Source organism: Salvelinus alpinus, chromosome 18, assembly GCF_045679555.1.
Source record: "Salvelinus alpinus chromosome 18, SLU_Salpinus.1, whole genome shotgun sequence".
NCBI classification, from domain to species: Eukaryota; Metazoa; Chordata; class Actinopteri; order Salmoniformes; family Salmonidae; genus Salvelinus; species Salvelinus alpinus.
Genome location: NC_092103.1, coordinates 32,682,139 through 32,709,336, shown reverse-complemented (window position 1 = coordinate 32,709,336; position 27,198 = coordinate 32,682,139). Strand labels below are relative to the sequence as shown.

The following is a 27,198-nucleotide window of genomic DNA, read 5'->3' as shown; positions in this document are numbered from 1 at the left end:
GCGAGGATCCAGCACCTAAGTATCTTTTCGAATAACTTTAGAATAAGAATGTTGTTGTTTATCATCTGATGCTGGACCATATCCTGAGTGGGCCGTGGGCACACACATAAACCCATCCATGGAGGGTGGAGGTGGTTGTGTCAGATGAGTGGCAGTGGTCATGGTGATAGCCCCATAGCCCCAGCAGGGTGGGTTTAGGTGTGCTGGGCTGCTGCTGTACCTTGTATTGCTTGGCGATGTTCTGCTTGTGGTTCTCCTCCACCTGTCTGAACTTGGTCTCCAGACCTCTCAGCTGCACCTCCATCTTCTCCACGTACTGCAGGTCTCTCTGGGTCCGCTGGTCCAGCACCTGGATGGACTGGGTCATGTTCTGGACCTATCAAAGGGGAGATCAGGGAGACATGGAAATGGGCATGAGTACACTCAATATGGCCACCGATTCATCTATCACAGAACATTGGCTTGAATGGGGATGCCCATTCTAGAAATTATATTTCTATAGCATGGGCTCAGAGTCTGTGGTGTTGAACAGGTTGAGGCAGGGTGCTGCTCCCGTAGCTTGTCTGGGGATGCTGTCCATGTGTTTGTGTGCGTGCATGCTTGGGCTGCTGTCCAGGATTGGGGTGTGGGGGGGGGGGGGGTGATCTGTGGTCTGTGAGGTAAGACGTGACAGGTCATTAGTGTTGCTGTGGACATTATGTCACCATAGTTACCTTCTCCAGTAGCTGCCTCAGCTGTTTGGTGCGGGCGTCTCGTGAACACATGGACTGCTGCGGTGCCACCACTGTGCACACACACCTCCCCTCACTGTCCTGGGCAGAACTGTACACTTGCCATGACTCCTCTGGGTTTGCTGGCAACACCTGGAAGAGAGAGATGGAGGGAAGGATGAACAGAGAAAGGGAGAAAGAGAGAGAGAGTCAGAAGCAAGAAAGAAAGTGATGTTACATAAAGTGGGAAAGAAGAGGACGAAAGAGAGAGAAAACAGGTGTCACGTTCCTGACCTATTTCTGTTAGTTTGTTGTATGTGTTAGTTGGTCAGGACGTGAGTTTGGGTGGGCATTCTATGTTGTGTGTTTCTATGTTGGTTTAGGGTTGCCTGGTATGGCTCTTGATTAGAGGCAGGTGTTTGGCATTCCTCTAATTAAGAGTCATATTTAGGTAGGTTGTTTCACTGTGTTCGTTGTGGGTGGTTGTCTCCTGTGTCTGTGTCGATGTTACACCATACGGGACTGTTTGCGGTTTGTTCGTTTCATGTAGTCTGTTCCTGTTATTTGCGTTCTTCACGTTATATGTAAGTTCGTCGTTTCAGGTCTGTCTACATCGTTTGTTGTTTTATTAGTTATCAAGTATAGTTCGTTTTCGTCTGTTTTGTTTGTTTAATAAATCATGTCATTTCACTACGCTGCGCCTTGGTTTAATCCCTGCTCCTCCTCTTCGGATGAAGAGGAGGAGGAACGCCGTTACAGAACCACCCACCAATCCAGAACCAAGCAGCGTAATTTCGAGCAACGGGAGAGTATACAGGACTTGTGGAGTTGGGAGCAAGTATTTAACGGAGAAGGACCATGGGCTAAAGTGAATCACCGTCCATGGGAACAGCTGGAGGCAGTTCGGAGAGCAGAGGAAAAGAGAGAGAGGAACCGGCGTTATGAGGGGACGCGTCTTGCACGGAAGCCCGAAAAGCCCGTGAGTAACACCCAAAAATTTCTTGGGGGGGGTGGCTAAGAGGTAGTGGGCCTAGGGCAGGTAGGAGACCTGCGCCCACTTCCCAGGCTTACCGTGGAGAGCGGGAGTACGGGCAGACGCCGGGTTACGCAGTAGAGCGCACGGTGTTACGCAGTAGAGCGCACGGTGTCTCCTGTACGTGTGCATAGCCCGGTGCGGGTTATTCCACCTCCCCGCACTGGTAGGGCTAGATTGGGCATTGAGCCAGGTGTCATGAGGCCGGCTCAACGCGTCTGGTCTCCAGTGCGTCTCCTCGGGCCGGCATACATGGCACCTGCCTTACGCATGGTTTCCCCGGTTCGCCTACATAGCCCGGTGCGGGTTATTCCACCTCCCCGCACTGGTCGGGCGACCGGGAGCATTCAACCAGGTAAGGTTGGGCAGGCTCAATGCTCAAGAGAGCCAGTACGCTTGCACGGTCCGGTATTTCCGGCGCTACCTCCCCGCTCCAGCCCAGTACCACCTGTTCCTCCTCCACGCACTCTCCATGTAGTGCGTGTATCCAGTTCGGTGCCTCCAGTTCCGACAACACGCACTAAGCCTCCTGTGCGTCTCCTGAGTCCTGTACACACTGTTACTTCTCCCCGTACTAGTCCTGATGTGCGTGTACTCAGCCCGGTGCCACCAGTGCCGGTACCACGCACCAGGCACAGAGTACGCTTTGAGAGTCCAGTGTGCCCTGTCCCTGCTCCCCGCACTAGGCTTGAAGTGCGTGTCTCCAGTCCGGTGCTTCCAGTTCCGGCACCACGTACCAGGCCTACAGTGCGTCTCAGCCGGCCAGAGTCTGCCGTCTGCCCAACGGCGCCTGAACTGTCCGTCTGCCAAGCGCTGCATGAACTGCCCGTCTGCCATGAGCCTGCAAAGCCGCCCGTCTGCTATGAGCCTACAGAGCCTTCCGCCAGACAGGAGCAGCCAAAGCCTTCCGCTAGACAGGATCAGTCTGAGCCATCCGTCTCCGCAGCGCCATCTGAGCCATCCGTCTCCCCAGCGCCATCTGAGCCATCCGTCTCCCCAGCGCCATCTGAGCCATCCGTCTCCCCAGCGCCATCTGAGCCATCCGTCTCTCCAGCGCCATCTGAGCCATCCGTCTGCCCAGTGCCATTAGAGCCGCCCGTCTGTCCCGAGCCGTCAGAGCCGATCGTCAGTCAGGAGCCGCTAGAGCCATTCGTCAGTCAGGATCTGCCAGAGCCGCCAACCAGACAGGATCTGCCAGAGCCGCCAACCAGACAGGATCTGCCAGAGCCGCCAACCAGACAGGATCTGCCAGAGCCGCCAACCAGACAGGATCTGCCAGAGCCGCCAACCAGACAGGATCTGCCAGAGCCGCCAACCAGACAGGATCTGCCAGAGCCGCCAACCAGACAGGATCTGCCAGAGCCGCCAACCAGACAGGATCTGCCAGAACCGCCAGTGAGCCATGAGCATCCAGAACCGCCAGTGAGCCATGAGCGTCCAGAGCCGTCAGCCAGCCATGAGCGTCCAGAGCCGTCAGCCAGCCATGAGCGTCCAGAGCCGTCAGCCAGCCATGAGCGTCCAGAGCCGTCAGCGAGCCATGAGCGTCCAGAGCCGTCAGCCAGCCATGAGCGTCCAGAGCCGTCAGCCAGCCATGAGCGTCCAGAGCCGTCAGCCAGCCATGAGCGTCCAGAGCCGTCAGCCAGCCATGAGCGTCCAGAGCCGTCAGCGAGCCATGAGCGTCCAGAGCCGTCAGCCAGTCATGAGCTGTCCCTTAGCCCAGAGCGGCTATTTACCCAGAACTGCCCCTCAGTCCAGAGCTGTCTCTCTGTCCGGAGCTGCCTTTCAGTCCGGAGTTGCCCCTCTATCCTGAGCTACCTCTCTATCCTGAGCTACCTCTCTATCCTGAGCTATCCCTCTGTCCTGAGCTATCCCTCTGTCCTGAGCTATCCCTCTATCCCGGGGCTGCCCCTTGTATTGATGTTACCCAAAGGATTAAGTGGGTGTAGTATGAGGGTGGTCATTTGTAGGGGGAGATGGAAGCTGGGATTGACTATGGTGGGGTGGGGACCTCGCCCTGAGCCTGAGCCACCACCGTGGTCAGATGCCCACCCAGACCCTCCCCTAGACTTTGTGCTGGTGCGCCCGGAGTTCGCACCTTATGGGGGGGGTTATGTCACGTTCCTGACCTATTTCTGTTAGTTTGTTGTATGTGTTAGTTGGTCAGGACGTGAGTTTGGGTGGGCATTCTATGTTGTGTGTTTCTATGTTGGTTTAGGGTTGCCTGGTATGGCTCTTGATTAGAGGCAGGTGTTTGGCGTTCCTCTAATTAAGAGTCATATTTAGGTAGGTTGTTTCACTGTGTTCGTTGTGGGTGGTTGTCTCCTGTGTCTGTGTCGATGTTACACCATACGGGACTGTTTGCGGTTTGTTCGTTTCATGTAGTCTGTTCCTGTTATTTGCGTTCTTCACGTTATATGTAAGTTCGTCGTTTCAGGTCTGTCTACATCGTTTGTTGTTTTATTAGTTATCAAGTATAGTTCGTTTTCGTCTGTTTTGTTTGTTTAATAAATCATGTCATTTCACTACGCTGCGCCTTGGTTTAATCCCTGCTCCTCCTCAACAGGAGAGTGTTTGAGAGAGGAGAGAGAGGTGAGGAAGGGATAAAAAGAGATGAGGGGATGAAAGAAAGAAAAAAAGAGAAAACAGATGAGACAAGAGAATAACAAAAGCATTCATCCTATAATCCAATTGTCAGGGATTTGTTGAATAAAGTATTGTACCCCATCCCTCCTCGCCTGCTCTCTGACTGAATAGGCTTATCTTAGCAGTACGTTTCAATCACACGGTGTAGGCTTGTGGTGACGTGTCGCACCCGTTGGAGTGGTGGAGTGGAGTCATGCGTTAAACCCTCACTACTACATAGATACAGCCAGAGCTTACATAATGTCAGTCTGTCTGTGGGATGCACACGCACGCAGGATTGCGCACGGCGCCATCTGGCCATGATGAGAACCGTTAAACTCCTCCCGCCCAGCTCCAGCAAATTATAACATGCCACCAGAGGGGAAAGGCAGCCTATCGAACTGGTCGAGACTTGTCCAAATACTCATCTATGTACATTATCAAAGTTATTGGTGTCCAATTATAAAACAACACAAATAGAAGGTGTGAGATTGTCAAGACTAAACAATCAACACAGTCCAATCAGTCCACATTGAGACTGGGCTAAGACTGGCAATAGTGGCACTTCCCTCCTATTCAGTCTCTTAAGACATAGAATATCTGCCTGATTAATCTGAAATATTAGCACTTCCATTACCACTGTACATAAAAACCAACAGCATCCTGATCCTGAATCGACACACTCATCCACAATCTATCGTTTCACTGTAGCCTACATCATGACCATCCTATTTCAATAGTGAACATTGATCTAAGTGCATTATGATGTGTCTGGCACACTACTGAGAGTCAATGGATATAATGCTTGGATAGTGTTTTAGTCATCACTGTACATACTATCCTTTAAATTCACAAAAAATGTCAACAATAATGTACTTCAAATGTGGTAAATGAATTGAAAATAAAACTATGTGAATGTTTAAAACCAACTGGCAACCTTTCCATATTCACTTCACAGGGGCATTGACTGAGTATAGTGGCAAGGTGGATGCTGGATTACTAGGTACAGTATGTACTGTAGTACTCTACTACACTAGTTTATCCAGTCATTAGGTCTATATCATCATGAAAGGCAAGTTCGTTTGGAGGAATCTTTTATCAATAATCCCGCGGGAGTATAGATTAGAGAAAGCAAAGCACTCCACCCGACTGATCTTTATTACTATGTAATAACGCAAAATTTTGTCCATCTGATCATCACATAATAAACTAAAATGACTATGTAGGCACAGAGATCGCCTTTACATTGAAGTAGATAGTAGTGTTTTTTTTAAATGACTCTATTGAAATTGTATATGTCGTAATCCAATAGCTTTTTGCCAAAAATGTAACCCATGAAGACGTGGGTTTTATGAATGGTTTCATAGTCAACCTTAATACGTAAAATATCTCACAAAGTATGAGACGATTTATATTTCATAATAATCATAACAATTTACTTTGATTAACCAAAAAGTCAGATTGCGCTTGACAAAGAGACAAGAAGACAAGAAGCAATATGCCCCGCGTAATGAAATGACCTTTTTTTTCTCAGAGACCCCGCTGAACTGAGGGTGCCTGGCTGCCGGGGACAAAGAGGAACCCAGCTGACTTCACTGGAAAGGTCTGGATGCGAAATTTCATTTTCACAAAATGTTTACCTTGCAGCGTTTTATCAATGGCAGCATCCAAACAAACTCATTGTCGCTCTCAGTCTCCACCTCGCGCCCTTGTTCTCCTCCACCTCTCACAATGCAGCGCGCTCCCACGCCCCTCCTCGAAAATACAGTAAGATACAACAAGACTATCTCGCTCTCAGTCTCTATATCTATCCCGCGAGTGATCAACCTCAGAGAGGCGATATTAATCATGCCTATGAAATTCGATTTTCTCTAAGATCTGACAAGCAACCAGGCGCTGAAAACATAGGCAGCACAACATAAATACTAGTGACCCTGTCAAGCAACAAATATGAGATTTTGGAGGAGGCCATAGCCTAATAGGCCTAAATAAACTTTTAATAATTCATTAACCAACCATGCGAGCGAATAAAATAAAATCCTGCAGCCAGGTAAATAATGGTATCAAAACCCGTAATTTTTTATGCAGACAAAATTAACCCACGGGAAGCGTAAAGTAGCGGTGCCACTTACTCCGGTGCTCCTGTCCGGGTAGCCTGCCCTCTCCGCGGTGAGCTTGGTGGTGTTGAGCCCCACTAGAGAGGGCAGAGTCTGCGACATCCAGTTCGTGATCATCGCCATGGTGCTCAGCACAACGCCGATCTTCAGCAAAGGCACCGACATCTCTGCACTCTGCGTTTAACCCAAACCAGCTTCATTCTATTTCAGCACAATCCGGCGAGAAACGAGCAAGGCAATCCATGTTGCCTAGTGAAGCCATAGCCTTCTGGTGTAACACCCGTAGCCCCGGTTTGGTCGGTTGTTCCTTGGACATCACTGGTGAAAGGCTAAAGGGTTCGGAGTTTGGAAAAAGCCCGCAGGAGCAGGTTTGCAGGTTTGGATCAGATTAATGATAATAAACCCTCGATGCCGAATCTGACAGTCCCGAAAGCCGGGAGAAAGTGTGATTGAGGAGCGGTTTAGAGAGAAAATAAGATGTATCTGGATGGGTATCTCTTTCTCTCTCTGTGCTGTCCCGCGCTCTGGTGGCTTTCCCGTTCTCCGTTCCTCTTTAGTTCACGCCCTCCGTCCGCCTCCTGCCTCGCGCGCTCCCTGATTAAGTGCAGTGAATACACACAGGCTGTTCCAAAAGGCTGAGGGAGGGAGGAGATGCCTACGGATCTATAGCAGCACGAGCAACGCGCAACGGTGATGTCAGCCAGGTTCGTCTTGCCTGCTGCTCGAGACGCCCTTCCCCGTGTCACCGGGGGTCCGTGGCTGCCTGGTTGGTATTATCTCGGATTGCGAGTTATTATCCCCGGGGGGATTGGGCAAAGAGCAGTTTCGGGTAAGGTCGCGCCACTTGTCCGGTCGCAAGAAGCTGAGTGCTTAATTTTCCAGGCCGGGGCAGGTGATATTTTTCTCACCCACCCCCGTGGAGCGCGAGCTGTTGGGGTACCGAGAATAACTAAACTTGACGTTAATTTAATGAACAACCCCATGTATTAAAGTCCGTTATTATTTTATTTAATGAAGGTGAGCTAGGCAATAAGGATCATATATACATATATATGGGGCGGAAGGTAGCCTGGTGGTTAGATCCACCAGGCTACCTTGTGGTTGGCCCAACCTGTGGTACCCTGTGGTTGGCCCAACCTTGTGGTACTGGCCCAACCACCGAAAGGTTGGTGCGTCGAATCCCCGAACTGACAAGGTTCTGCCCCTGAACAAGGACGTTAACCTACTGTTCCTACTGTAGGCCGTCATTGTAAATAAGAATTTGTTCTTAACTGGCTTGCCTAGTTAAATAAAAAATATATCCGCATAATAGGGCATGCAATATGGATAACAGCAATGTATCATCCCAAATGCATTAATACACGTCAACAATTTTATGTCTTTATTTTAAAAAGACCGACAGCGCGCACCTATCATCAGCACTGCATTCGAGTATAAAATAAAATTTAAGAGATGTAGGGCCTATGTGAAAGACTCTGGCGCCATCGTGTAGCTGCTTTCGGTATTGCTGGTAAATCAAAGGGACAATAGTCATAATATTGTTCGTTAAATAGCCGCGCGACATCACATGAATGTCACAACCCAATTTAAGTGTGTTGTTTGAATAAATGCGTCACCAAAGGCTTTCTGACGGTGTTACACGCAAACATAACAACATTCATGTTCAGATGGATTATGGATCTCTCTCTCTCTCTCAACCCACCCATGAGTTTCTGTATTATACTCGGTTAGGAGGATATCTACTGGATGAACACCAGAGAGTGAGAGAGAGACCATGAGAGACTGGAAGAAAGAAGACCAAGGAGAAAAATCACAAGTGAACTCATACCCCTTTAAGAAATCTACCACACCAGAATTGCCACAACACCAATATGACACACCAGAGCCCGTATTCACAAAGCCCTCAGAGTATGAGTGCTGATCCAATATTACATGGACAGGGATACCTGACCCTAGGTCAGATTACATGGACAGGGATACCTGGCCCTAGGTCAGATTACATGGACAGGGCTACCTGGCACCTGGGTCAGATTACATGGACAGGGATACCTGGCCCTAGGTCAGAATACATGGACAGGGATACCTGGCCCTAGGTCAGATTACATGGACAGGGATACCTGGCCCTAGGTCAGATTACATGGACAGGGATACCTGGCCCTAGGTCAGATTACATGGACAGGGATACCTGGCCCTAGGTCAGATTACATGGACAGGGATACCTGGCCCTAGGTCAGATTACATGGACAGGGATACCTGGCCCTAGGTCAGATTACATGGACAGGGATACCTGGCCCTAGGTCAGATTAGATGGACAGGGATACTTGGCCCTAGGTCAGATTACATGGACAGGGATACCTGGCCCTAGGTCAGATTACATGGACAGGGATACTTGGCCCTAGGTCAGATTACATGGACAGGGATACCTGGCCCTAGGTCAGATTACATGGACAGGGATACCTGGCCCTAGGTCAGATTACATGGACAGGGATACCTGGCCCTAGGTCAGATTACATGGACAGGGATACCTGGCCCTAGGTCAGATTACATGGACAGGGATACCTGGCCCTAGGTCAGATTACATGGACAGGGATACCTGGCCCTAGGTCAGATTACATGGACAGGGATACCTGACCCTAGGTCAGATTACATGGACAGGGATACCTGGCCCTAGGTCAGATTACATGGACAGGGATACCTGGCCCTAGGTCAGATTACATGGACAGAGATACCTGGCCCTAGGTCAGATTACATGGACAGGGATACCTGGCCCTAGGTCAGATTACATGGACAGGGATACCTGGCCCTAGGTCAGATTACATGGACAGGGATACCTGGCCCTAGGTCAGATTACATGGACAGGGATACCTGGCCCTAGGTCAGATTACATGGACAGGGATACCTGGCCCTAGGTCAGATTACATGGACAGGGATACCTGACCCTAGGTCAGATTACATGGACAGGGATACCTGGCCCTAGGTCAGATTACATGGACAGGGATACCTGGCCCTAGGTCAGATTACATGGACAGAGATACCTGGCCCTAGGTCAGATTACATGGACAGGGATACCTGGCCCTAGGTCAGATTACATGGACAGGGATACCTGGCCCTAGGTCAGATTACATGGACAGGGATACCTGGCCCTAGGTCAGATTACATGGACAGGGATACCTGGCCCTAGGTCAGATTACATGGACAGGGATACCTGGCCCTAGGTCAGATTACATGGACAGGGATACCTGGCCCTAGGTCAGATTACATGGACAGGGATACCTGGCCCTAGGTCAGATTACATGGACAGGGATACCTGGCCCTAGGTCAGATTACATGGACAGGGATACCTGGCCCTAGGTCAGCACTCATACTCCGAGACGCTTTATGAATACGGGCCCATATTGTAGGCACAATACCTGTCCACTTCTTTTCTCCCATCACCTTGTGAATATTTTGAATCCTCCCTTTAATAATTAGAATAATTTTAATCAATACATTTTTGAATTACAAAGCAAAGCAAATCTGTCTCGTGTAAACATTGTGAAGAATCAGAGTGCCAAGCAGAGCACCGAACAGAGCATTACTTGTTTAGTTCTCCACCTATAGGCTTAGCTGTAATCCTGCAAGTTAATACATCAAGACCCCAAATATCCACAGTGCTATATGGGCTACTTCTGTCCTCGCAGTAATGCAATATGCTGATATAAATAAAAGAGGTCAGCTCCCATTCTCTCTCACCTTATATTTCCCCTTCTCTTTCCCGCTCTCCCCCTCTGTATCTGTCTCTTTCTCTCTCTTACTCTCGCTCTCTCTGAGTTTCTCTGTCTCTCTCTCTGCCCCCCTTCTCCATCCCATCCCAGCACAATCCAACCCATCCCTTTCCTGCCCTGACCTCTCCTCCCCTGCCCGGCTCTGCTCACCCCAGCCCAGGGCCATCTCAACTCTGCCAGTCAGCATATCAGTACTAAGCACTAATACTCTACACTAACACTCTCTGGGACAATTTCCCCAACAAAAATTAAGCCTAGACTGTGAGCATGGTTTTTAGTCCATAACTAAGCTTAATCTGTGTCCGGGAATCCATCCCCCTGACCCTCCCCATGGACAGATCAGCTAATAGGGGATAAACCAGTGGACTAGATCGGTCAGTGGAGGACTGCTCAGTCTTGTCACGCTTGGCTGACTATTTCACAGAGAGAGACATGTTTACAGGATTAATGTAAAAGGACAATATGGCCATTTCAGATCGTCTACTTGTACAACTGAGAAAGTACAGTTTAACATATGTACACTAGTATAACTTTGTGATGGTAACTAACTTTCAGAGTTTCATTTACATTGATTTATGAATAAATCAAATCCAAGTTGTCAATCACAGCATAATGCAATGCAACTGCAGACACTCCATCTTTCTCTCCATCTTTCTCTCTTTCACAAGAACTGAATTGATTATAGTGTAAACGTTTCATTATAAACACCTCTCTCTCTCTCTTCTAGCGGGTTTAGCGTGCTTGAAGCCTTCAGGGAGCTGCCACGGGAACAGCTGGCCCTTCTCTGCATAACTGACATAAGATAAACCAACAACAACAACAACAAACACTCACTATAGTATTTGTGCTTCAAAAACATGTTCATTAAGAAACACAACAAATACTTCCCACACTAGCTATGCTTCAAACATTGAGGAATTCTGGAATAAATACTGCCCAGATCCTCAATAAGGTCTGACTGCGGCCCAAGACCAGGATAACTCCAGGGATGAACCGCCCAGGGAAACCAATCCCCCTTGTCGCCGTCAAACCCTTCTCCACATACTAGCTATGCTCTGAATACATGTTCATTAAAATACTCTGGCATACATACTGCTCTAGGGGTCTGACGTTTATGCTAATATAATGACGTGTATGCTAATATAATGGCGTAAAGGATGAGGTGGATCATCTGATGTGTTATGGTAGAACATCTGTCAAGATGTGAGGACGGATGTTGGTTATATTGCCTGAAGAATTGACAGCCAGTGTTTGTATGTGTGTGTGTGTATGTGTGTGTGTGTGTGTGTGTGTATGTGTGTGTGTCTGTGTCTGTGTGTCTGTGTGCCTGTCTGTCTGTGTCTTTGTGTGTCTTTGTGTGTGTGTCTTTGTGTGGCTGAGAGAAAGTGAGTGTGTACATGAGTGTGTGATAGAAAGAAACAGAGAGAGAGAGATAAAACGACAGAGAGACAGAAAGATGATGTCCATCATTGTGACTTGTTGTTGTTGTGCTCCAGAACACAGCACCTGACACAAATCATCCTCCACGGTTTACAGTAGAAATAATACATTTAATTTCAGTGCATACTGCAGACCATGTCTCTCCAACCGGTTCCTGCAGAGCTACAGTCCTATTGGTTTTCACTTCAACCCTAATCTAGTGCATCTGATTCTAATAATTAGCTGGTTGATAAGCTGAATCAGGATACAACTGGGGTTGGAGGGAAAATCTCCAGGAGGGTAGCTCTCCAGGAAGAGGGTTAGATAGTCCTGCTGTAGACTAAGGACAGTGAAATAACACAGATTGATATGTACACTGGCTACCTCAGTGACATCTCCTAAATACTTTAACGTTCCTCTCTAAAATAAAACAATAGCCTGCAGTGACAATATTTTCAAAAGACATCTGTATCTTGTATCTGTCCAGGCTGTAGGGGTAAAAGTGAAGTGGGGTGACATAAATCATCTGTAGAGCAAGTTATGTTGAAACAGAATCTGTTCAATAAATGTGAGTCTGGCTTTGATCACAAAGAAATGTGCTGCTCTTTCTATCTATCTCTCTCTTTCTCTCTCTCTGTCTCTCTCTCTTTCTCTGTCTCTCTTTCTCTCTCTCTTTCTCTTTTGCTCTCTTTCTTTCTTTCTCTCTCTCTCACACACTCTCTCTGTCTATCTCCAACCCATATTTCTCTGTCTTTCTCCCCAATCTCTCTCACTCCAACTCTTTCCAAAACACCCAATTTCCCTCTACCTCGGCATCCTTGAGTGTGATGTGTGTGGTGTTTGATGTTGTATGGTCTCTGTTGTCGGTTAAGCTATAAATAGTGCTCCACGGTGAGTATTATAGTGGTTCTGATAATGCTGGAGGCCGGTGGGGGTTGAGGCTGTAGCCATGGTGAGTATTATAGTGGTTCTGATAATGCTGGAGGCCGGTGGGGGTTGAGGATGTAGCCATGGTGAGTATTATAGTGGTTCTGATAATGCTGGAGGCCGGTGGGGGGTTGAGGCTGTAGCCATGGTGAGTATTATAGTGGTTCTGATAATGCTGGAGGCCGGTGGGGGTTGAGGCTGTAGCCATGGTGAGTATTATAGTGGTTCTGATAATGCTGGAGGCTGGTGGGGGTTGAGGCTGTAGCCATGGTGAGTATTATAGTGGTTCTGATAATGCTGGAGGCCGGTGGGGGTTGAGGCTGTTGTCACGGTGAGTATTATAGTGGTTCTGATAATGCTGGAGGCCGGTGTGGGTTGAGGCTGTGGCCAGATATTGACTGACCTTGTTACAAATGACATCCATCCAAAATGCTCACGCACAGTCACACACTCAAACACACGCATGCAATCATATAAACACACACACGCACGTACACACACACCAAGGCCATCCAGGGCCACAAACTACAGTGTCAACACAGCCCCTTAGACACCACAACATGCAGCACCCAAACTGTATAATGCAGGATGAAGTCCAACCTCGTATGCCTTTTCCTCTTCAATCAAGGAGATCAGAAGGCCAACATGTACAACAGAGTCAGCATTACTGAGAGCTCAGCGCAGTGTTTGTGTCACAGTGTTATAGGGAGACTACAGTGATGTGTTGGTTATGGTGAAAGATGCATGGGAGAGATGAGGATAGCAGAGTGTCTATGTGTTTTGTGGGGTCAGCTATTTCTCTCTGAGGCTGTGTGATGTAGAAAACACACACACACACACCTCACTTGGCACCGACGTCAGTCCAACAACGTCCTCTGAGTGATATTTGACAGAGCTGTCCGTTAACATTAATCCAATCTGAAATGAAGTAAATGTTGAGGCCTGGGGTTGAATTTGTATTAAAAGGGTTTAAAAGAAATAGATAGAATATTGTGTGGTTGATGATTGTACATTGAGAAATAGATTTCCGCATAATGGACATGTTGACCGAATTATTATGTTGAACTAATGCCAATTTGGTTTGGTAGCCTGATGTTAGCTTGTTTATGCACAGGGGGACGGGACAGTGTACGTCTGTGGGAATTAACAGATACACATGTGTTTTGGTGAGACAGAAAATAATTTAAAAAATATGTGAGCAACCTTTTACGTAAACACTTGTGCTATACTTTTGTGAATTAACTTTGAACTGTAGGGTTAACTGTGCACACCATCGTCTCACAGATTGACAAATGCTGTGCTGGTGATTAAGACATTTGACAATAGAAACACACGTGACTATATTCTTCAATTACATGATCAACCATTACGGCCTTGGAGACTTCTTAGGTGATTGGATTGATATGTCGGGGTGGGTATTCCTTTATGACAGACCAATAACATTTTATTTTGTTGGTTAGAACAAAGACCTCCTTTCTCATCTCCATAGTCAAGTTCTCAAGCTCCACAGTCACTTCTCCTTTGGTCTTATTCAAAGGACCATGCATGCTGTGTGCTGTGCTACTTGAAATGCAATAATATTTGACTGCTTGTTATTCGAAACAAACGACACATGCAGAATACCGATACATATATCAGACACATCACAATGATTCGATTTAGAATGAAAAACAATAACCATTCTGACATAATCCTAACCCTCACACAGATGATTTCGTTGGATGGGTTGATTTGTCATTCATTCATTACATTTGCTTATAATTTATACGTGTGTAATATATTTTGTATATTTACACATTTGTGTGCATGTAGGATTTTGTACATCTCTATCCCTGCGCATTACACAGAGCCCCGTTAGAGTTAGGCTATGTGACATTCATTGGGCGCTGCTGGCGCTATCTGCGCCCGTGTAGCACAATGTATCCACATCATCGCCATGTAATCCCACCCGTTAATCTCTTTAAGCGCTGAAACTGGCTAATTCACTTTAGCTCTGTCTAGGCTACCGAGAAGGCACCGGGTACTAATATTTTATCTCGAGCCAAGTAACTGCTCACCACAGCGTAGCTCTAATACAGCGGGGAAAATGGCGTGTGTTTAAACCTACTTGAGTGAGTTCTGTGCCCATCAACACGAGGACGATAAGACTCAGGATCTTGCTCGAGGGCTGCATCTCTTTCCTCCGGGTGTGTGGAACCAACGCTCTCACATGCAGATCAGTCCCTTTGCGTCCCCCGCACGGAAGTCCTCTCCTCTCCGCTCCCTCGTAGCGCTGCGGTCGCTCGCTCGCTCTTATCCCTCAGCAACCAAATAGTAGAAAACGAGAAATCGTTATTACGGAATCAGAGTCTCTTAGCATATTTATTTAATCTCGGCTCCTCCGTCTTGGTGTTTCTGTTCTTTCTTCTTTTCTTTCTTCCTCTCTAATCGCCACAACGCGTTCTGATAAACATTTGCGAAGGGAAACGTTGGTTTAAAATACGGGAAGCAGCACTGGTTACTCAGATATTGCCAAAACTTTGCCTTCCTGCCTGGAGTCGCCAAATAAGCGATGGGTGTAAAATGAGAGAGCGCGGAGCTGTCCACCGTGCTGAAACAGGAAGTGACGTGGCAGAGCGTGGGAAATTCAAGCAGGACAACATGGAGCGCGCCAGAGAGATAGGAATAATATTTTATGATTTTTATGATTGAAAAAACATGACCCTTTTTCAATTCTAATATTTATACTGAACCAAAATATAAACGCAACATGTCAAAGTGTTGGTCCCATGTTTCATGAACTGAAAGGAAAGATCAAAGAGATGTTCCATGTCAACGTTGTGAACATGGTGTCGGTGGGGTTATGGTATGGGCAGGCATAAGCTACAGACAACAAACACAATTGCATTTTATCTATGGCAATTTAAATGCACAGAGATACCGTGACGAGATCCGGATGCCCATTGTTTTGCCAGTCATCCGCTGCCATCATTTTCATGTTTCAGCATGAAAATGCACAATTGTCTAAAAGAATGTTGCAAGGATCTGTCATGCTTCCTGGGAGATAAACATGTCCCAGTTCTTCCATGGCCTGTATACTCACCAGTCATGTCACCTATTGAGCATGTTTGGGATGCTCTCGATCAATGTGTACGACAGCATGTTCCAGTTCCCGTCAATTTCCAACAACATCGCACAGCCACGTAGAAAAAGGAGGAAGAGAAGCGCTACTAAGGTACACAATAGTAGAGTTTGGTAGACAGAAGGTGCTCTTTGGTAAAAGGGGTACATTGGCCATCAAAAAGAAAGAAGGACCAAGACACTCTTCATATAATTAATGAACATGCCTTTATTTGTATGGCATGTTCACTGGAAACAAAGTTTAAAAACTCTGATACGTTTTGGCTGCATGGCCTTCGTCAGGGAGTAACATCGCACAGCCATTGAAGGAGTGGTACAACATTCCACAGGCCACAATCAACAGCCTGGTCAACTCTATGCAAAGGAGATGTGTCGTGCTGCATGAGGTCACACCAGATGGTGGTCACACCAGATACTGACTGGTTTTCTGATCCACGCCCCTACCTTTTTTTTAAAGGTATCTGTCACCAAAAGATGCATATCTGCATTCCCAGTGATGTGAAATCCATATTAGAGCCTAATTTATTTATTTCAATTGCCTGATTTCCTTATATGAACTGTAACTCAGTAAAATCTTTGAAATTGGGTCATGTTGGGTTAAAAAAAATTGTTTAGTGTAATTTATTTGTTGGTCACAGCCCTTTTAAAATACATCTGGCCTGTTTGTGTTCTAGACTAGAGAGCCTATTTAGTCCATTGGGAGTATGTTCTTTGATTTGACTCAAATTCCACAATTATTGTATTTATTTGACATTTACATACACCTCTGTTCATTGACGATAAAATAATACATGATATATGATGATAGTCAATAAGGCTGGAATGATGTAATGGTTTCCAAATGGAGAAATTGATCAGCCACTAATGGCAGTAACAGTGGCTTCATCCTGTGTAGTATATACTTAAGCAATAAGGCCTGAGGAGGTGTGGTATATGGCCTGGACACAGCCGTGGTATATTGGCCATATATCGCAAACCCCCAAGGTGCCTTATTGCTATTATAAACTGGTTACCAACATAATTAGAGCAGAAAAGTAAATGTTTTGTCATACCCATAGTATATGGTCTGATATACCACGTCTGTCAGCTAATCAGCATTCAGGGCTCAAACTACCCAGTTTATAATTAGCTACAACTACAGCCTGTTCTTGATATGCTTTACCCCACTGCACAATCCAGGGATATCTACATTTATGAAGTTGACAGCAACCTTAGTTGGGTTTGAAAGTGCACATTTTTTATTTGAGTGTCCTCCTCTCCCTGCCCACATGTGCTATACAGTGCTATACAGTGATATACAGTGCTGTACAGTGCTATACAGTGCTATACAGTGATATACAGTAATACACAGTGCTACACAGTGCTTTACAGTGCTATACAGTGCTATACAGTGATATACACTGCTATACACTGCTATACAGTGCTATACAGTGATATACAGGGTTATACAGTGATACACAGTGATACACAATGCTATACAGTGCTATACAGTGATATACAGGGTTATACAGTGATACACAGTGATACACAATGCTATACAGTGATATCATGTACAGTGATATACAGTTCTATACAGTGCTTTACAGTGCTATACAGTGCTTTACAGTGATATACAGTGATATCATGTACAGTGATATACAGTGCTATACAGTGCTTTACAGTGATATACAGTGATATACAGTGCTTTACAGTGATATGCAGTGCTATACAGTGATATACAGTGTGTTATAGTGCTGTATAAAACATGTGGCAGCTTGGAAAGGGTTTTACAGAACCTGTCACTGGAACCTGGTTTACGTCCTCCCCCAAACTTAGTTGAAAATATGTTGTTGGTGGTGGTGGTGGTGGGTGTGTGTGTGTGTGTGTGTGTGTGTGTGTGTGTGTGTGTGTGTGTGTGTGTGTGTGTGTGTGTGTGTGTGTGTGTGTGTGACCCCTTAATAATGTCACTTGTTTCAAATAATTTGGAAATTATTCAGACCCCTTCACTTTTTCCACATTTTTTCTTACGTTATAGCCTTATTCTAAAATGGATTAAATACATGTTTTTCCTCATTAATCTACACACAATACCGAATAATGACAAAGTGAAAAAAGGTTTTTAGGAATGTTTGTACATTTATAAATAATGAAAAAAAAATACCTTATTTACATAAGTATTCAGACACTTTGCTATGAGTCTCGAATTTGAGCTCAGGTGCATCCTGTTGTATTGAATACGACGGGAGACAGAGAGCTGGTTTCAAGCGCAGGGCGCAGCAGGTGTTTATTGTAAAGGACCACAGGAGGAGGCAGGTAGCTGGGTCCAGGGGCAGGCAGAAGGTCATACAAAGGGGGTCCAAAAGGGCTAAAGTACAGGCAGGGAATATGAAAAGGTGTCGTTAGTGAGGCAGGCAAAAACTATCATACACGGGAGGAGTAAATCACTGGGAAAAACAGCGCTCTGAAAGACGTGTGTCACAAAACAAACAATACCTCACAGTGATGGGGTGCAAAGAACTGAACTAAATAGTGTGTGATAATGACATACAGGTGTGTGAACAGGTGATTAGAATTCAGGTGATTGGGATCTGGAGAGTGAGCTGCGTTCAGGGGATCTATGTGTTTGAGAGTGTGAGCTGGAAAGTGGGCTGGAAAGTGAGCTGCGTTCAGGGGATCTAGGTGTTTGAGAGTGTGAGCTGGAAAGTGGGCTGGAAAGTGAGCTGCGTTCAGGGGATCTAGGTGTTTGAGAGTGTGAGCTGGAAAGTGGGCTGGAAAGTGAGCTGCGTTCAGGGGATCTAAGTGTTTGAGGGTGTGAGTTGGAAGCAGACGTTAAACCTGTTTCTATTGATCATCCTTGAGATGTTTCTACAACTTGATTGGAGTCCACCTGTGGTAAATTCAATTAATTGGACATGATTTGGAAAGGCACACACCTGTCTACATAACGTCCCTGTCACGCCCTGACCTTAGAGAGCCTTTTTATGTCTCTATTTGGTTTGGTCAGGGAATTGATTTGGGGTGGGCATTCTATGTTTTGTTTTTCTATCACCTAATAAAGGAATATGTACGCTCACCACGCTGCTCTTTGGTCTACTTCTTACGACGGCCGTGACAGTCCCACAGTTGACAGTGCATGTTAGAGCAAAATCCAAACCACGAGGTCAAAGGAATTGTCCGTAGAACCCCGAGATATGATTGTGTCGAGGCACAGATCTGGGGAAGGGTACCAGAAAATTGTCTGCAGCATTGAAGGTCCCCAAGAACACAGTGAACTACATCATTCTTAAATAGAAGAAGTTTGGAACCACCAAGACTCTTCCTAGAGCTGGGCAACTGGCCAAACTGAGCAATCTGGGGAGAAGGGCCTTGGTCAGGGAATTGACCAAGAACCTGATGGTCACTCAGACAGAGCTCCAGAGTTCCTCTGTGGAGATGGGAGAACCTTCCAGATGGACAACCATATATGCAGCACTCCACGGTAGAGTGGCCAGACGGAAGCCACTCTTCAGTAAAAGGCAAATGACAGCCCCTTTGGAGTTTTCTAAAAGGCACCTAAAGACTCTCAGACCATGAGAAACAAGGTTCTCTGGTCTGATGAAACCAAGATTGAACTCTTTGGCCTGAATTCCAAGCGTCACGTCTGGAGGAAACCTGGCACCATCTCTATGGTGAAGCATGGTGGTGGCAGCATCATGCTGTGGGGATTTTTTCAGCAGTAGGGACTGGGAGACCAGTCAGGGCCGGGGGAAAGATGAATGGAGCAAAGTACAGAGAGATGCTTGATGAGAAACTGCTCCAGAGCGCTCAGGACCTCAGACTGGGGGCGAAGGTTCACCTTCCAACAGGACAACGACGCTAACCACACAGCCAAAACAACACAGGAGTGGCTTTGGGACAAGTTTCTGACTCTCCTTGAGTGGCCCAGCCAGAGCCCGGTCTTGAACCCGATCAAACATCTCTGGAAAGACCTAAACATAGCTGTGCAGCAACGCTCCCCATCCAACATGATAGAGCTTGAGAGGATCTGCAGAGAAGAATGGGACAATCTCCCCAAATACAGGTGTGCCAAGCTTATGGCGTCATACCCAAGAAGACTCGTGGCTGTAATCACTGCCATAGGTCCTTCAACAAAGTACTGAGTAAAGGGTCTGAATACGTATAGTACCAGTCAAACGTTTGGACAAACCTTCTCATTTAAGGGCTTTTCTTTGTACTATTTTCTACATTGTACAACTATGAAATAACACATATGGAATCATGTAGTAACCAAAACAGTGTTAAACAAATCAAAATATATTTTATATTTCAGATTCTTCAAAGTAGCCACCCTTTGCCTCGATGACAGATTTGCACACTCTTGGCATTCTCTCAACCAGTTTCCCCTGGAATGCTTTTCCAAACAACTTGAAGGAGTTTCCACATAGGTTGAGTACTTGTTGGCTGCTTTTCCTTCACTTTGCGGTCCAACTCATCCCAAATTGGGTTGAAGTAAGGTGATTGTGGAGAACAGGTCATCTGATGCAGCACTCCATCACTCTCCTTCTTGGTCAAATAGCCCTTACACAGCCTGGGGGTGGTTTGGGTCATTGTCCTGTTGAAAAACAAATGATAGTCCCATTAAGCGTAAACCAGATGGGATGGCGTATCGCTGCAGAATGCTGTGGTAGCCATGCTGGTTAAGTGTGCCTTGAATTCTAATAAATCACAGACAATGTCACCAGCAAAGCACCCCCACACCATAACACCTCCTCCTCCATGCTTTACGGTGGGAACCACACATGCGGCGATCATCCATTCACCTACTCTGCGTCTCACAAAGAAATTAAAATAAAATTTGGACAGATTTGCAACAGTCTAATGTCCCTTGCTCTTGTTTCTTGGCCCAAGCAAGTCTCTTATTATTATTGGTGTCCTATAATAGTGATTCTTTGCAGCAATTCGTCCATGAAGGCCTGATTCACGCAGTCTCCTCAGAACAGTTGATGTTGAGATGTGTATGTGTCACGCCCTGACTTTAGTTATATTTGTTTTCTTTATTTTTTGGTTAGGTCAGGGTGTGACAAGGGTGGTTTGTTTAGTTTTTGTCTTGTCTAGGGTTTTTGTCTTGTCTAGGGTTTTTGTTTATCTATGAGGATTTTGTATGGTCTAGGGGTTTGTAGATTTATGGTGGCCTGAATTGGTTCCCAATCAGAGACAGCTGTTTCTCGTTGTCTCTGATTGGGGAGCCTATTTAGGTTGCCATTTTCCATGTTGGTTTTGTGGGTAGTTGTTTTCTGTTTTGTGTGAGTACCTGACAAAACTGTTGCGTTTTGTTCCACTTTTGTTTTTTGTTTCAGTGTTCTGGTTATAATAAACATCATGAACACGTACCACGCTGCGCTTTGGTCTAATCCTTCTTCCTCAGACGAACAGCGTCACAGTATGTTACTTGAACTCTGTGAAGCATTTATTTGGGCTGCAATTTCTGAGGCTGGTAACTCTCATGATCTTATCGTCTGCAGCAGAGGTAACTTTGGGTCTTCCTTTCCTGTGGCGGTCCTCATGAGAGACAGTTTCATTACAGAGCTTGATGTTTTTTGCGACTGCACACACATTTTCCGTATTGACTGACCTTCATGTCAAATGGTAATGATGGACTGTCATTTCTCTTTGCTTATTTCAGCTGTTCTTGCCATCATATGGACTTGGTCTTTCACCAAGTAGGGCTATCTTCTGTATACAAACCCTACTTTGTCACAACAGAACCAATTGGCTGAAATGCATTAAGAAGGATTAAGAATGCTTTAAATACATTAAGAAGGATTGAAATGCATTAAGAAGAAAAAGTTCCACAAATTAACTTTTAACAAGGCACATCTGTTAATTGAAATGCATTCCAGCTGACTACCTCATGAAGCTGGTTGAGAGAATGCCAGAGCGTGTTCAAAGCTGTAATCAAGGCCTACTTTAAAGAATCTCAAATCTGAAATATATTTTTTTAACACTTTTGTTTAACACTTTTTTGGTTACTACGTGTTCATATGTGTTGTTTCATAGTTTTGATGTCTTGGGGGCCTGTGTGTGGGGGCCTGTGCTTGGGGGCCTGTGTGGGGGCCTGTGTGTGGGGGCCTGTGCTTGGGGGCCTGTGTGTCTAACTCTATGTACTTTTTCACTTTACTGGAACATTGAGCATTCTCTCTCTGGGCCGTGCCCATTTAATTGTGTGCCTCTGTAATGGCCTCTTTTCTCTTTTCCAAAAGTAATGCGTCTGTCAATTGGGTGCCCGAGAAGTCTTTGATGCGATTCCATGGCCGCCAGGCTGCCTGTCTCGACTGAATTGTATTATACACTAATAGCTTAAAGGCATGAAGCCTCAGACACACGCTCCTTAAACAGGAAAACAGCTCACAGAGGGACCCAGCTAGCTGTAGCTGGCTAAACATATACACTCAAATCCACTCTGGTTACAAAGCACTGAGCCAAAGAAATACATAGTCTCCGTCCAAATGGCACCCTATTCAGTTTATACTCTACTTTTGATCAGGTTCTGGCACTAAATAGGGAATAGGGTGCCATCTGAGATGCACACAGAGAGATATTGTGCTGTAATGTGAAAGAACAGACTGCATAGACTGATGATTGTTGTCAATTTTACTACCTGGTAAGGTGGTGAAGTCAGGTTAAGATCCTATTATACTTTAACCCTCTTTGACTTGTGGACAAAATGTATATTTTTACTGGTGTGCTTTTGAATGGAAACGCTAGCTACAGAAGGTGCCCTCAAATTAGCTAAGAGGTTAATGGGAAAACCCTTGAATAAACTGCAGCCTAAAATATATTATTGTTCACAACCAGCAGAACATTTCTGCCGGCATACCAAATGGCACCCTATTCCCTGTAGTGCACTACATTTGACCCGGGCCCATATGGCTGTTGTCAAAAGTTGTGCTCTATATAGGGAATAGGGTGCCATTTGTGATGCCCTCACTGTCTGTTCAAAGTGGTTGAGCTGCTCCACTATCATTCTCTTAAAAACAGCAATACAATACAGTCAGTCAATCCCTACAGTCTAGATATACTGAACACATTAAATGAACCTCTCACTGTCATGGGACTTGAATAACAGAAAATAGATGTTACCAATTTTGCTTCCATTATGTTGTATGAGTGGTGTGTGTGTGGAGGTGCGTGACTGTGTGTGTGTGTGGGGGGGGGGGGGTGACTGTGTGGGTGTGTGTGTGACTGTGTGTATGTGTGTGTGTGTATGTGTGTGCGTGCATGCATATGTGTGTGTGTGGCCTACAGTATACAGTACTGGATCAGAATGTGATTATGAAGTGTTGAAATGATGATTCTGTAAGTGATGGTAGATCAATGTGCACTAAGAGGATGTCCCACTTGCTTTACAGAGTTCATTAATGCTCTCCAGTCCACTTGCTTTAGTCTAGCAACCAGTCCAAGACTAATCCCACTGTTACAGGATGCCTAGACATGATGCATTATTAAAAAACACAGTCATAGCTAGCCACAACGTCCCCTAGTCGTTTATGACTGTGTGACGAAGATCCAGCCTGGTTAATATGATCCATTATTGAGCAGTTACGCCACAGTCTATTGACGTGAAAAGCGTTTAAGTCTGTGTGTGTGTGTGTAGATATGATCCATTATTAACAGCAGAGATCTCCTTGCGGCACCACAGAGATTCATTAGGACAGATTATTTTTATCCCAGAGTTAAAACACCTATACTTACGTTGACAGTTGTGATTAGCGTGAGCTAGTGACCCAGATAGAGTTAGCGACCTGTCTCTTCACAGTCGGTGTCACGGGCAAGAATACACAGCAGGGTAAGAGGAGGAGGAGAAAGACTATGAAAGTGAAAAAGAGGAAGATGAAGAGGAAGATAAAATAAGAGGAGGAGGAAGAGGAAGGGGAGGAGGAAAATGAGGAAGACGAGGAGGAGGAAGAAAGGAGAAACTGAAAATGGGACCACTTCCATGGGAAATGAATAATAGAACCTACAGGCTTTGACGGAGTTGGGGAAGAGTTGGAGTGAGTTAAGTGGTGGGTTCGATGTCTCTTGAGACAGACCATATACGTAGGCTCTCTCTCTCTCTCTCTCTCTCTCTCTCTCTATCTCTCTCTCTCTCTCTCTCTCTCTCAACATAGTATAAATGGCAGTGACTGGACGGAGGGAAGTTTCCCCAAAAAATACATTCGATTAAAGTTTTCAAATTCTTTCTGGGTTGATAATTGGCCAGTTAAAGTACTGCAATGATTGCTTACCGTTTTATCTGTCTCTCCTTTCCTATTAAGCTACTTGAGTGAGTAAGTGAGACAGAGAGAGAAAGAGAGCGCGACAAAGTGAAAGAGAGAGAGAGAGAGAGAGAGACAGAGAGAGAGCGAGAGGTAGAGAGTGAGATAGGGAGAGATTCTCTATGACCGAATACAGACCTTCCTCACACAACATAATGCTCTCAGCAAAAAACAAATTGTCTTTCTACCCAAACACAGAACAACAGACCACATACACACATTACACACACTAGTAAACCAGCATGTTCATCAAAAAAGCAGAGGAAAAGTATAAATATGTGTTGTTGATTTTAAGAATGCTTTTGATTCCATATGGAATTATGGATTATATTACAAAACCCTCCAATGCAGCATTGGGGGTAAAGTAAATGACATCATAAAATCTATTTACTTGAACAACAAGTGTAGTATTAAACTGAACAATAAAAGACCAGAGTTTTTTGCACAAGGGCAAGTGGTGAGCCAAAGGTGTAATTTACGTCCACATCAACGAACTAGCAGTGTTGTTGGACCGATCTGCAGCCCCTGGACTCACCCTCAAAGATGAGGTCAGATTCCTGGTCTATGCAGATGTCCTTGTCCTACTGTCACCAATAGAGCAAGGTCTACAGGAACAACTTAATGTTCTTTACAATATCAACTGGGCAATCAACATCAACTTTCAGGAAATCAAAGTCATGATTTTCCAGAAAAAGGCCAGGAATCAGAGCAACAGACACTCCTTCAAACGAGTAAATACCATGATGTAACATGCTCAATGGTACAACTACCTGGGACAAAAAATGAGTGCCTCTGGTGGATTTGGTCTGGCAGTGAATGCACTAAAAGAAAAAGCCTGAAAAGGATTTTACACCATAAAAAGAAAATTCTCAAAAATACTAAGTATTCCTATCCAAATCTGGTGCAAATTATTCAATAGTGTAATTTAACCAATTGCACTATATGGAAGCGAGGCCTGGGATCCAACCTGTAACTATGATTGTAAGCAGTGGGGGTAAAGCCCAATAGAAAATGTATGAATTCTGCAGAATTGTACTAAATAACAAAAATAAAGTACCAAATAATGCATGCAGAAAAAGTAACCACTTAAAATTAAGCTCCAAAACATCCAAATCAAAGCACTGGAAACCCATGAGCTGAAGCCTGAAAAGAGTCCCTAGGATAGGGGGCAGCATTTTCACGTTTGGATGAAAAGCATACCCAGATTCAACTGCCAGCTACTCATCCCCAGAGGATAAGATATGCATATTGTTAGAAGATTTGGATAGAAAACACTCTGAAGTTTCTAAAACTGTTTGAATCATGTCTGTGAGTATAACAAAACTTATTTAGCAGGCGAAACCCCGAGGACAAACCATTCAGATTTTTTTTTTTTGAGGTCACTCTCTTTTCCATGAGGTTTCATTGGGAAACCAGATTTCTAATCGACCTGCTTGCAGTTCCTACCACTTCCACTGGATGTCAACAGTCTTGAGAAATTGGTTGAGGTTATTCCTTTGTGTAATGAAGAAGTACGGCCATCTTGAATGAGAGTCACATTAAGTGTCCTGTTAGATAGAAGCACGTGAGCAGAACGCTGGCTATAGTTGGTTTTAATCCTGTATTGAACACAGATAATCCCGTCTTCAATTTGATCGATTATTAACGTTAAAAAATACCTAAAGTTGTATGACAAAAGTAGTTTGACATTTTTTGGTAAAGTTTACAGGTAACCTTTGAGATATTTTGTAGTCACGTTTGAGCAATTTGGAAGCAGTGTTTTTCTGGATCAAACGCGCCAAATAAATGGACATTTTGGATATATATCGACAGAATTAATCGAACAAAAGGACCATTTGCGATGTTTATGGGACATATTAGAGAGCCAACAACAGAAGCTCGTCAAAGGTAAGGCATGAATTATATTTTTATTTCTGCGTTTTGTGTCGCACCTGCAGGGTTGAAATATGCTTCTCTCTCTTTGTTTACAATGGTGCTATCCTCAGATAATAGCATTGTTTGCTTTCGCCGAAAAGCCTATTTGAATTCACAACCAGTGTAGCTTTAATTTGGTATCTTTCATGTGTGATTTAATGAAAGTTAGATTTTTATAGTAATTTTCATAGTAATTAATTTGAATTTGGCGCACTGCATTTTCTCAGGTTTTTGCCAAGTGAGACAGTAGCATCCCGCCTAAACTCAGATTTTTGGATATAAATATGAACTTTACCAAACAAAACATACATGTATTGTGTAACATGAAGTCCTATGAGTGTCATCTGATGAAGATCATCAAAGGTTAGTGATTAATTTTATCTCTATTTCTGCTTTTTGTTACTCCTCTCTTTGGCTGGAAAAATGGCGGTGTTTTCTGTGGCTATCTACTGACCTAACATAATCGTTTGGTGTGCTTTCGCCGTAAATCCTTTTTGAAATCAGACATGTTGGCTGGATTCACAACAAGTGTAGCTTTAATTTGGTGTCTTTCATGTGTGATTTCATGAAAGTTTGATTCTTATATATATTTGAATTTGGCGCTCTGCATTTTTACTGGCTTTTGGCCAAGTGGGACGTTAGCGTCCCACATATCCTAGAGAAGTTAAAAACACTAAACAACCATATTATCCAAACACAGGGAAATCAATGAAATTGTTACAGCAATGAAAACCTATTTGACAAATTGGGAAAAATAAACAAAAACACAGAATAAACTAAATTGCTATTTGGCCCTCAAAAGGGAATACAAATTGGCAGAATATCTCTAATCTGTCTGAGATACAAAACAGAGACAGATCCTGACCAAATACAGGCTCAGCGATCACCAATGGGCTATAGAAAAAGGGAGACACAAAAAGACATGGCTACCCAAAGAGGAGCGTCTATGTGGTCACTGCACCACAGGGGAGGCAGAGACAGAGATGCACTTTTTCCTCTACTGTGAGAAATACTCCCAAATATGATCAGATTTTCGCAAGGAAATTGTCACGTATACTCCCTCTCTGGCCTCTAGGTCACCAGACTGCTGATTATTACACACAACTGTCACCATCGTCACGCGCACCAGCGCTTATTGACACTCACCTGGACTCCATCACCTCCTTGATTACCTGCCGTATTTATGTCACTCCCTTTGGTTCCTTCCCCAGGTGTTATTGTTTCTGTGTCAGTTTCATGTCTGTGCGTTGTTTGTGTTTCTTGTTTTGTATTATGTTTTGTTCATTTATTAAATTATTC

At 44.9% G+C, this 27,198-nt stretch overlaps 1 protein-coding gene across 3 annotated transcripts in view; it reads right to left on the bottom strand.

Annotated features, from left to right (window-relative positions):
* Positions 1 to 15,167, bottom strand: part of LOC139544199 (noelin-like) — a 29,554-nt gene extending 14,387 nt beyond the window's left edge. The window contains exons 1-3 of one of the 3 annotated variants that reach the window (XM_071351061.1): positions 14,700 to 15,167; positions 714 to 863; positions 221 to 376 (exon numbers count right to left, since the gene is read on the bottom strand). In XM_071351061.1, coding sequence (XP_071207162.1) covers positions 221 to 376; positions 714 to 863; positions 14,700 to 14,765 — 372 coding nt within the window. In that variant the 5' untranslated portion in view covers positions 14,766 to 15,167. Of the gene's footprint in view, positions 1 to 220; positions 377 to 713; positions 864 to 6,005; positions 6,231 to 6,497; positions 7,142 to 14,699 lie in introns of those variants that run through there. The other 2 variants (XM_071351060.1, XM_071351059.1) reach the window with 2 other exon arrangements.
* Positions 15,168 to 27,198: the final 12,031 nt, after the last annotated feature.